This window comes from Bactrocera neohumeralis, chromosome 2 (genome assembly GCF_024586455.1).
Source record: "Bactrocera neohumeralis isolate Rockhampton chromosome 2, APGP_CSIRO_Bneo_wtdbg2-racon-allhic-juicebox.fasta_v2, whole genome shotgun sequence".
Classification (NCBI taxonomy): domain Eukaryota; kingdom Metazoa; phylum Arthropoda; class Insecta; order Diptera; family Tephritidae; genus Bactrocera; species Bactrocera neohumeralis.
The window spans coordinates 83965065-83976677 of NC_065919.1; the positions used below are offsets into that span (position 1 = coordinate 83965065).

Sequence of the window (11613 nt, forward strand, 5' to 3'; positions counted from 1 at the left end):
CAGCGAACCAGAGATTCATAAAATGGAATTCAAGTCTACTACTTGGAGAGGTCAAAATGGTTAGGCTGTACTATTAGCCGATTCGACACCGAACTCTCCGATTTAGACTAACATTTGCGCCGACAGCATAGTCAAAGTTGCTTCCCACTTTCCAAGTTTATCGTCGCATGACTTCCTTTTCGATTTCGATTCGGATAAAAAATTGTCACTACGGAGACCTATTTTGCAAACCTCCAGTATTTTCAATTTCATTTTATACTAAATTTTAAAAATAATTTATAGATTTAGGGCTTATTTTTAAACCACTTTCGTGGGTACAAAAAATACAATTAATTCCTACTAGTATATAATATATATATATTTCAATATTATATTTATATTGTCGCCTTCTAGGTAATCCCACCAGATCCCACACACTTATTCCAACGAATTTTCTAGTTCTCGAAATACTTTTCATAAGCACTTTTTGGGATGTCTTGAGCTCCTTCAGCGAATTTCGTTTTATCTCTTCGATCGACTGAAAACGGGTGCCACGGAGCGGCAATTTCAGTTTCGGGAAAAAGAAAATATCCCACGTCCAAATGTGATGAATACGGTGGTTGATCTATGGTATTCATTGCGTTTTTGTTCGGCTAAAGTTGAGTTATTTGCGGTTCTTTCCGAACTCGTAATTCAATTAATCAGGGATTGTGTATTTGTTGTTTAAACTTTTTTATAAGAATTTAATTATCCGTCTCCAATAACTTTTTTAGAACTTTATTATTGCCTAAAGTTTTTTAAACACTCTTAAGGAGGAACCGTGTAAACTATTATTCATACTCCAAATATTTAATTTTAAAACGTCAGTTCTTGCAAACTAGTTGGTCAGCCTTCATTCGCTTTGAGCTTCCCACTCACATCAAGCATTTATTCATATTAGTATAATACGCTTAGCTTAAAGAAGCTCTCCGCAATGAATTTGTATGAGCAAATTGTCGCTTAAATGGTGTAAGTTAATAGCTCCACGTTTTTTATTTCCTCTTTGTCTCCGAACCATCGATTTTATTTGTATAAAAGACACATTCGGTTAGTCTTCAAATCAGTTCAACTCCGTTTTCGGTATTTATAGCAACCAATTCAATCAAAACAAACAATAATGGCTTTCAAAGTAAGGATTTTCATCGATAATAAATATTAGGATGCATTTTATTTCACCCATAAAAGTGATATAGAAGACCTAAAAATTGGATTACAGTGACTAATAAGCTAATGTATCTCTTCTTCGTAGTTCATCGCCTTCTTCGCTCTCTGCATCGCTGCCGCCAGCGCCGGTGTCATCGCACCAGCTGCTCCATTGGCTGCCGTAGCCCCAGCACCATTGGCTGTCGCCGCTCGCGTTGAGGAATACGACCCACATCCCCAATACACCTACGGCTATGACGTGAAAGATGCTCTCTCCGGTGACTCGAAGACCGCTGTGGAAACCCGTGATGGTGGTTTCGTTCAAGGTCAATACTCTCTGAATGACGCTGATGGTTACCGTCGTATTGTGGACTACACCTCTGACCCAATCAACGGTTTCAACGCTGTTGTCCGTCGTGAACCTTTGGTTGCTCCCGTTGTTGCTGCCGCTGCTCCAGTGGTTGCTGCTCCAGCCCCAGTCGTCAGAGCTGCTGCTTACGCCGCACCAGTAGTCGCTGCTCCTGCTCCAGTTGCCGCTGCTTTCGCCGCTCCATCTCCCATCGTCGCCGGACCAGCAGTAGTTAAAACCCAATTCGCATCGCCACTCATCTCTTATGCCTATTAGAGAAGGTCGACGGAACATTTGCCATTAGTTGCTAAATATGACTACGAACTGAAAATAAAGTCTAAAAACATATACATATAATCGAAATATAGTTTCTTATTTATTGACCGTGTATATACAAGTACATACATATATATGCTTGGAAATAATTGAAAAAATGATTTGCGGAATATATCATGCACATCTTTACTGCATCGTGTGATGTACTAATCAGATATAAATGACAAATATCACAATTAAAAGCCACATTCTTTAATAAGTGTTGGAGTACAAAATAAAAAGAAATCTAAGCACATGTGGTTCAAATGGAATGCTGTAATATAATATAGTGGTCCAGCCTTGCTTTATCAATATGATTCCAGCAGTCCGAGAGCACATTTGCTTGAAATCGTAACCTTAAAATAGAAATGCATATCAACAATATTCAACATCTTCAAAAATGTGAGGTTGTCGTCTATATCCAAAAGAAATAATTTCAACGAATCCTTCGATATACACACCAAAGGTTACAAATGGTTACAGTGTGACGATAATTTAGACACATTTCACCCGTTGAGAGCTAAGTTTACAAATTTAACATTCTTCGCCCAAAAGTTGTTCAATAATTGTTTTAAAATTCAAGACGATTTTTTAATTGTCCCATGATAAGAACAATTATGTATGAATATTGACAAATTTTGCTAAAGGCAGTTGAAATATTGGCGCATGGTTAAAAATATTATTTTTCGAGTCCCATATGGATCGACAGTTTATTGAAACTTATTTCTCGATGAGGCCATCTATGGACCTGGGGTTCCTCTAGTAATATTTCAAGTATGGTAACGAAGGTCTAAGTTGTGAAACATTAGAACATTAAATACTTCAGCAATTTTTAAGAATTAAATGGACTTGGGAAAAAAGTCATTAGCAGATTTCTGTATCGATTGCGATTATTTTGTAGAACATAAGCTCCAGTCATAGGTCTCTAGGTTGCATAGAATCTTTAATATATCATATATTGGTTAATATCCGAAACAACTGAGGTTAACGATAAATTTCGAAATTTATTCTATTTTTTCCGTGAAACCTCGCCAAAGTATCAGGCAGACAGATATATAGTACTTGTATTATACATTGAGATTATATTTGGTATCCATTATGTATTTATCTCGATTATCTAAAACATAGTTTATAGAAAGGCCTTATACAATATGTTAGGTTAGAAAAGTTTTGGTTAAGTTCTATGAATGATCTTCACGATGAGAATCGCACTTGAACTGTATGCAGTCCTTTGTAAAGCCATAAAAATATGCACAGCAATAAGAACTTTTAAGTCGAAAAACGTCTGGAGATTACTACAAATCTCCTTAAGCATTTTATTTCTATTCCCAGCTCACCGGTATGTCTGAAAAAGTGAGTTCAATGTGTTCGCCAGTTAGAATCCTTAAAACTAGAGAAAGGCTAACCCTGCTGAGGACGTAGAGCTCACTACACCTCTTGCGACCTACTTTTGGCCTAAAGAGACCGCCTAAGAATGAATGATAGTATTATCATGAAGGGGCATGATCTCGTTGATATTCTTAGCTAGCCCTGAACGCGCGGTTAATGAACTCAAAACTAATATCGCCACTCTACTATAAGAGTAGATACATCTCCCCGATCGAGTTTACTTTGGCATGATCTCCAATATCCAGTGTAAAGTCAAGTTATACAAGGATTAATTAAGTGTTTAACACATCTTTATTTAGAATTCCTGTTTTTTAAGTTTGAGAACAACTTTCCCGACGCCTATTATGCCCTTGAATACTTGGGTGTTGATGTGGACCTTAGTACACCAAACTGATCAGCGCCGACCTTTGAACGCTCGCGAGTTTCTTAGGAAGTATGTTTGTTTCTAGCGGTCTCCACAATACAACGATGCCGTAGAACATAATGAGCATAATTATGCTGTCGTAGAACCAAAGCATTATTTTCGGTGAAAGACCCTCGTTTTACTAAGGACTTCTCGGCAGCAGCACAAGGTAAGCAATGCTTTCATTCCTCACTTTTCGACTATATGTAGCTTCCATGAAAGCTTTCTATCTAGGATGAGCCAAAATTATTACATGTACTTCACCATAACTATATACTGAATGCGAATGCGAATGTTTCCCAACTGAGGTAAAAGTGCCTACGGGAAAATGTATCACGTAAAGATTAAAATCAGTTTTACTTGTGTTAATGACGAGGTGGACGCTGAGGTATCCTTGTGATAGCTCATACACGGTATTTGACAAAATGTGCTACATCATTTGCTTTGGTACCCGTCAATCGAGCTCCTCGTGTTTTTTTAGCAGGTCGTTGATGACCATGATCTATAGAAAGGTATAAAGAAAGGTTGGAGCTTTCCACGTCTCGACGAACGCTTCTCAACTGCTTTACGAAACGCAGTGTTGGAGATTTTAAAAAATTAATTAAATGCAAACAATTCTAATATTCAAAAATTTCACAAAACTACAAAGAAAATGAACATAGACAATTTGTCTTAATACTCAATTATTTAATTTTAAAACGTCACTTCTTGCACACTCATTAATTCGCTGATAAGCCAAACGCCCTCAACAAGTATTTACTCACATATTACACTCAGCTTAAAGAAGCTCTCCGCAATGAATTTGTATGAGCAAATTGTCGCTTAAATGGCGCAAGTTAATAGCCCCACGTTTTTTATTTCCTCTTTGTCTTCGAACCATCGATTTTATTTGTATAAAAGACACATTCGGTTAGTCTTCAAATCAGTTCAATTCCATTTTCGGTATTTGTAGCAACCAATTCAATCAAACCAAACAACAATGGCATTCAAAGTAAGGATTTTCATCGATACCAAATATTAGGATAACTTTTATTTTACTCATAAATGTGATATTGAAGACTTAAAAATTGGATTACTGTGACTTATAAGCTAATGTATCTCTTCTTCGTAGTTCATCGCCTTCTTCGCTCTCTGCGTCGCTGCCGCCAGCGCCGGTGTCATCGCACCAGCTGCTCCATTGGCCGCCGTTGCCGCCGCACCATTGGCTGTCGCCGCCCGCGTTGAGGAATACGACCCACATCCCCAATACACCTACGGCTATGACGTGAAAGATGCTCTCTCCGGTGACTCGAAGACCGCTGTGGAAACCCGTGATGGTGATATCGTTCAAGGTCAATACTCTCTGAATGACGCTGATGGTTACCGTCGTATCGTGGACTACACCTCCGACCCAATCAACGGTTTCAACGCTGTTGTCCGTCGTGAACCTTTGGTTGCTCCTATTGTTGCTGCCGCTGCTCCAGTGGTTGCTGCTCCAGCGCCTGTCGTCAGAACCGCTGCTTTCGCCGCACCAGTTGTAGCTGCCCCTGCTCCAGTTGCCACTGCCTTCGCCGCTCCAGCTCCTCTCGTCGCGGGACCAGCAGTAGTGAAGACCCAATTCGCATCACCACTCATCTCTTACGCCTATTAGAGAAGGTCGACGGAACATTTGCCATTAGTTGAGAATAAAGTCTAAATATACATAATATAATTGAAACAGAGCTTTTTATTTATTGGTTGTAGTAGCTTATTTACTAAGCAATAATTAGCAAAATTGCGATTATGAAGTCCAGCAGTCAAAACGAATTTGTATTTGACAGCACCAAAACCTCGCAATAAAACCTAACAAAAAGGCTGTAACTAACATAAACGGACTTATTATTGAGAAAACATAACTTTTAGATTTTTTTTTAGAAAATTATTTTCTATATGAGTTTAAAAGTCATAAACGAATTTCGAAATTTCTTGTATCACATACCCCACAGGCTTTGTATATTAATTTGCCAAAACGTTTGTAACACCCTGAAAGAAAGGTCGAAGATCTAATAAAATATATACTTATATGTAAATGATCTTGAACTTAGTCGAATTAGCCGTGTCTCTGCATTTGTATATATGCGAACTAGTACCTCACTTTTTGAGAAACCAACGAGATATTTTAATTATTTAAACTGGCCTATCAATCTTTTCATACCCTTTTATATTATGATAAAAAAGCACTCGGAAATTGTAATTAATTTCCCCGGGTAAATGATATTTCTAAAAAATTCGTTTTGCTAAGCTGGCAAGACTGTCCTTAATTAACAGGGTTTTCAATAGCTACACTATGAAAGTAGACCAATAGGGACAGCAAGCGACGCCATATATTTTCCCGCTCTTTCGACATTTCTCTTCAGTAAAGTTTGCCATTTCATCATGGAAAGATATACGATCCAACAACGAGTCGAAATTATTAAAATTACTACCAAAATTCGGAGTCAGTGACCTCAACTTTAAGAGCACTACGAGATCTAGAATTGAAAGTCTAGTGGGAAAATATGTACAGGCACAGTACAATTGTTACCGATATCAATTGAGGAACACCCAAATCAATCTCTCACACGTCGTTCTCAAACGTTGGGCATCTCTGTAACGTCGTTGCGGCAAATTTTGCGATAAGATCTTGAACTACATCCTTACAAGATGAAATTAACGCAAGATCTGAAACCGCTTGACCACCAGAATCGTCGTATGTTCGTGAATTGGGCTGAGCAACAACTTGAAAATGATCCGGATTTTCATCGAAAAATAATCTTTGGCGATGAGGTTCGCTACCGCTCAATGATAACCAAATTGGATGATATGGACTTGGACAATAGGTGGTTCTACTGGACAGCGCCACAAGCGTGCCGATGGCCATGCAAAAGAAGCGAGTTCCAAACATAATGGCATCAAATGTACTTTCACAAGAATAAAGAACTTCATTGATATCCCAAACGGATTTTGTTTTATTTAAAAAAAACGTTTGTAGCGCTCTTATTGAAAAACTCGTTACTATGCCAAAGATGAGCGCGACTTATCAACCAGTTTTTTTACAGCAACTGCTTAAGACGGTTGACCTCAGTAGTGCGTTGCGATTTTTACAATGGATAAACATATCGAACAAAGAATTTGTCTCAAATTTTGTATTTCTACAAAGCTTTCAAAGATGCTCGAGAGATCGTTGCAGACATGCTTCGGTCTGGACGACCTTCGACCTCTTCAATATTAAAAAAGTGAAGGAAATGTTGCTTTGTAGCCGAATTTAAAACTAAAAATGCAATTAATACCATTGATCAACCACCGATCACCAGATTTGACTCCGTGTGAATTTTTAATTTTTCTTGTTTCTCACACTGAAATTGCCGTTCCTTGGAAACCATTTTCAGTCGATCGAAGAGATATAGCAAAATTCGCTGAAGGAAATGACGGTCATCCAAAAAGTGCTTATTAAAATGTTTTGAGGACTGGAAAAATCGTTGGCATAGGTGAATTATATTTGCTGGGGACTACTTTGAAGGCGACAAATTAAATATTGATTAATAATTAAATATTTTGTGTTTTATTTACAATTCCCGAGAACTTTTTTGTCACAATATATTATATAATAAATGCACCACAAACCAATAACATGATTTAACTATTGGACGAACCAAATCGGACCCTAAAAACTTTTGGCCTTATCATATTTCGGATAAATAAAAATACAGCTTTCGGTATTAAACTTCACAGAATACTCTTCAGAAAAATTTTTCCTAACTTGATTTTCAAAATTCCACCGAATTGTAGCAATGGAAGATAGATTTTGGTTCAACAAGTTTGGGCACTATAACCAAATTTCATCTGATTTTAATTTATTTAAATTATTTAAATAGGGTAAAGTTTGTTTCAAAAAAAAAAAATCGGAAATAGGTGGCAACTCTTTCAAAGATCGATAAACTTTAAGCTATGTATGTATATAATAAATACTTAACTTTTGAGTCGAAATGAAGCGGGCAAACAACACACCACAACTTTATTAGTATTAACGAACTTACATTACCACACACATATACTATAAATTTGCTTTTATGGTGAACAACGCAACGAACGTAAGCCCTTAAGTACATTGTTTAAATTAAAAAATCTGAAAATTCTCAAAAATATAAGCTTTTCATTTATTCTAAAGCAAGAAACATAACAACAATACCCACATAGCCCAAATAAATGAAAATCTGTAATTAGATGGATATTATTGACCAAGGGTGTCATACAACAATGTCACCATAATTACAATTAACATAAACACTCAGCTCGCAAATATGTGGCTAGCCTTCATTAGCTTCAAGCCAACCGCCCTCAGCAAGCATTCGTTCACATATGTATGTTATTACGCTTGGCTTAAAGAAGCTCTCCGCAATGAATTTGTATGAGCAAATTGTCGCTTAAATGGCGTAAGTTAATAGCCCCACGTTTTTTATTTCCTCTTTGTCGTCGAACCATCGATTTTATTTGTATAAAAGACACATTCGGTTAGTCTTCAAATCAGTTCAATTCCATTTTCGGTATTTGTAGCAACCAATTCAATCCAACCAAACAACAATGGCATTCAAAGTAAGGATTTTCATCCATACCAAATATAGGATAACTTTTATTTTACTCATAAATGTGATATTGAAGACTTAAAAAGTGGATTACTGTGACTTATAAGCTAATGTATCTCTTCTTCGTAGTTCATCGCCTTCTTCGCTCTCTGCGTCGCTGCCGCCAGCGCCGGTGTCATCGCACCAGCTGCTCCATTGGCCGCCGTTGCCGCCGCACCATTGGCTGTCGCCGCCCGCGTTGAGGAATACGACCCACATCCCCAATACACCTACGGCTATGATGTGAAAGATGCTCTCTCCGGTGACTCGAAAACCGCTGTGGAAACCCGTGATGGTGGTTTCGTTCAAGGCCAATACTCTCTAAATGACGCTGATGGTTACCGTCGTATTGTGGACTACACCTCCGACCCAATCAACGGTTTCAACGCTGTTGTTCGTCGTGAACCTTTGGTTGCTCCCGTCGTTGCCGCTGCTCCAGTTGTTGCTGCTCCAGCCCCAGTCGTCAGAGCCGCTCCTTTCGCCGCACCAGTAGTCGCTGCCCCTGCTCCAGTTGCCGCTGCTTTCGCCGCTCCAGCTCCCCTCGTCGCCGGACCAGCTGTAGTGAAGACCCAATTCGCTTCTCCACTCATCTCATACGCCTACTAGAGAAGGTCGACGGAACATTTGCCATTAGTTGTTAATCATGAATACGAACTGTGAATAAATTATAAACATAACAAACAAAATTTTTGTTAAAGAAAATGGATATAACGGTAGTGCTTACATAAGTATAAATGTTAAAATTCTAGGAGTAGTGCAAGTCCAGTAACTTAGTTACCCCGATCAGCCGATTATTTGCAGACAGAGCAGAAGAGTAAACATTCCACAGTCGAGTTAGTTGATTCCTCACAGTCCATAGATATACGCACAGTCTATAGATATACACACTAGGGTGGGTCAAAAGAAACGAATATTCTTCTTCGCTTGATTTCGTAGACACCTCTATGAAAACTCTTCAAGTTTCAACCGTTAATATCTTTTAAACGGTTAGGCTTACGAACAAATCAAGAGAGATCATTTTGAAAAGCATTCAATTTCGTACAAAATCGATGAAATAAGATGTTTCTTCAAGAAGTTGGAAACGAGATATGAATTTTTCTAACTGATAATTAGAAAAAATAGAAAAATGTAAGGCGGAGGACCTTCCCGTCAAAATTAAGAGCTCATACTTGGAGAGATATTCGTAGATACTTACTTTCTAAGAACCGTTTTTTTCAGAGTACCAAGTGAAAAAATAATTTTCGACCCACCCTAATAAACATATGATATGATATCTTTTAGAATTCACACATAACCATTATAACAGTGAAAACAGAAAATTATTGCCTTCGGATCTTTTCGTTTATTTGTTTTCTTGTGCCATGTTTAGTCGAATATTAAATTTTAGTAAACATAAGAAACATGCGGAGCTGTGAAAGATGTCTTGACCACGGCTGGATGAGCTTCTGTATGAATGGCGTGATGCGTAATGACAGCCGGCGAAGTCTTCAGCAAGGTGGCAGCAGCTGGGGCCGCATGGACAAAATGAGTGGCTGGCGACAAATGCACAGCGGCAGCTGGAGCGTGGTGTATGACGGCGTGGGTGGCTGGAGCGTGATGAAGCAAAGTTGGTGCAGCATATGCGCGGTAGTAAGTAGGCGATACAACTGGTGTAACGTAGGATTTCTGTGTCAACTGTTCATACTTCGGAGCAATTGGAACTGGTAGATTAGGTAAACTGACAGGGCTGGCGGGTTGTGGCTGAGCATTCTCAATTTTGGGTTGTGGCAAAATCTGCGGTGCTGACGGCACTGGAGCCAAGAGCTTGGCAGGCTCGCTCAGCAGTTCGCGGCGTACAGTGGCCTTGAAACCGTTCACAGCATCAGCGGTATACTCGACAGTGCGTTGATAGCCATCAGCCTCTTGAAGCGAGTATTGTCCTCTGACCACATCACCATCGCGCTGCTCCGATTGGGACTTAATGTCGCCAGTTACCGCGTCCTGCACATCATAATTGAAGCTGTAGCTGGGGTAGGCATCGTATTCATCGTTCTTTTCTTCAGCTGCATTTACAACAACAGCAACAATTGTCAGGGCAATGAAGCAATAGCAATTTATTTTGAATGCCATTTTGACGTCTTTAAGAATGTTTGTTGGATTTATTGTTTAAATAATGCAACACTATAATGCAAGCACAGTTGGAGCTGAACTGATGAACTTACAAACGGTATCAAGCAATTTATAGTGTTTTCGCTATGCCCTTATCAACCTATTTTCACTCTTGACCCAATGCCACAATCAAAGGAACAATTACCAGGCTGTAAGCGCATGTGGCAAGGTCAGCGCATGCAAAAGGCTGCAACCTGACATTGAGCGCGCGCGTGTGCGTGTGTGTGTGTGTGTTTTGCTCATTGGCGCTGTGCGCACTTAAGATTGTGCTTATCACGTCCCATTTGCACATGCAATCGTCGACACCATCTGCATCTCTGCGCCCAACATCAGCGTTGTCATAGTGTCTTCTTCTTGGTGTTGCTGCAACACGCAACCTGTTCCCTTCACCTACGTCACTGTCATTGCTTCAGTCGAAAACGCATCGGTTGTCGGCAGAACTGTGCCGAAGCACAAGCAAAGTACCGATGACTTGTGCTTAAGTGTATGCAAAGGCTAAGTCCGGAGGATGGAACGCCGCGCGCTGCCGCAATTAAAAGCTGCTCGGTCAATATTTCATTTTATTATGTTTAATGTTAACAACCGTGTAATGTGGCTTAATTAATAAAGTTCAAATAAAGTTAAAAAACAGAAAAAATATTTATCATATAAACCGTCTGTCTGCGCGATTAATGTTTAAACCAAATCGGGACCTGTATTCATAAGTACATAAGTATATATTGTATATTGCAAACAAATAAAGAGTGGTCCATTTCGAGGTTCCCTACTTTTTTAACGAAAAAAAAACAAAAAAAATTCAAATTTAATGGAGAATGTTTACTATCATTCGAAAGAACATTCTTCAGCATTTATTTTTTGAAGATTATCACTTTCAAATGTTAGTCGCGGCTGCGTGTCAGATGGTCCATCCGTTGAGTTCATTTTTCGATGACTCGTTCGAGCATTTCGACTAGTAACTGGCGAATAACACGCGTGATGTTTTGCTCCAAGGCCTGAATCGAAGTGGGATTGTCCGCTTAGACTTAAGACTTTACATATTCCCACAGGAAAAAGTCTAACGGTATGACATCACACGATCTTGATGACCAATCGACCAGCCCAAAAGTGAAATTATCTGCTCATCGAAGTGTTCTCTCAATAAATCTATTGATTGATGCGATGTGTGGGAAGTGGCGTCGTCTTGTTGAAACCAAATGTCGCCGAGATCACGAGCTTCAATTTCAGGCATC

At 39.0% G+C, this 11613-nt stretch overlaps 3 protein-coding genes across 4 annotated transcripts; 2 read left to right on the forward strand and 1 right to left on the reverse strand.

Moving 5' to 3' along the window:
* Positions 1-1095: 1095 nt before the first annotated feature.
* On the forward strand, positions 1096-5307 carry LOC126765363 (larval cuticle protein A2B-like). Of its 2 annotated transcripts, none has more exons than XM_050483100.1 (2): positions 1096-1147; positions 4729-5307. In XM_050483100.1, exons 1-2 carry the CDS (start codon positions 1136-1138, stop codon positions 5245-5247), a joined length of 531 nt encoding a protein of 176 aa, XP_050339057.1. In that variant the 5' UTR covers positions 1096-1135; the 3' UTR covers positions 5248-5307. The 2 variants fall into 2 exon arrangements, with proteins under 2 accessions (XP_050339057.1, XP_050339049.1); XM_050483092.1 differs by lacking the exon at positions 1096-1147 and adding an exon at positions 4496-4608.
* Positions 5308-8157: 2850 nt separating this feature from the next.
* Positions 8158-8907, forward strand: LOC126765379 (larval cuticle protein A2B-like). Its single transcript, XM_050483111.1, has 2 exons — positions 8158-8207; positions 8327-8907. Exons 1-2 carry the CDS (start codon positions 8196-8198, stop codon positions 8840-8842), a joined length of 528 nt encoding a protein of 175 aa, XP_050339068.1. The 5' UTR covers positions 8158-8195; the 3' UTR covers positions 8843-8907.
* A 712-nt stretch (positions 8908-9619) lies between these two features.
* LOC126765416 (pupal cuticle protein Edg-84A-like) lies at positions 9620-10345 on the reverse strand. Its single transcript, XM_050483139.1, has one exon. It carries the CDS (start codon positions 10343-10345, stop codon positions 9620-9622), a length of 726 nt encoding a protein of 241 aa, XP_050339096.1.
* Between the last annotated feature and the right edge of the window lie 1268 nt (positions 10346-11613).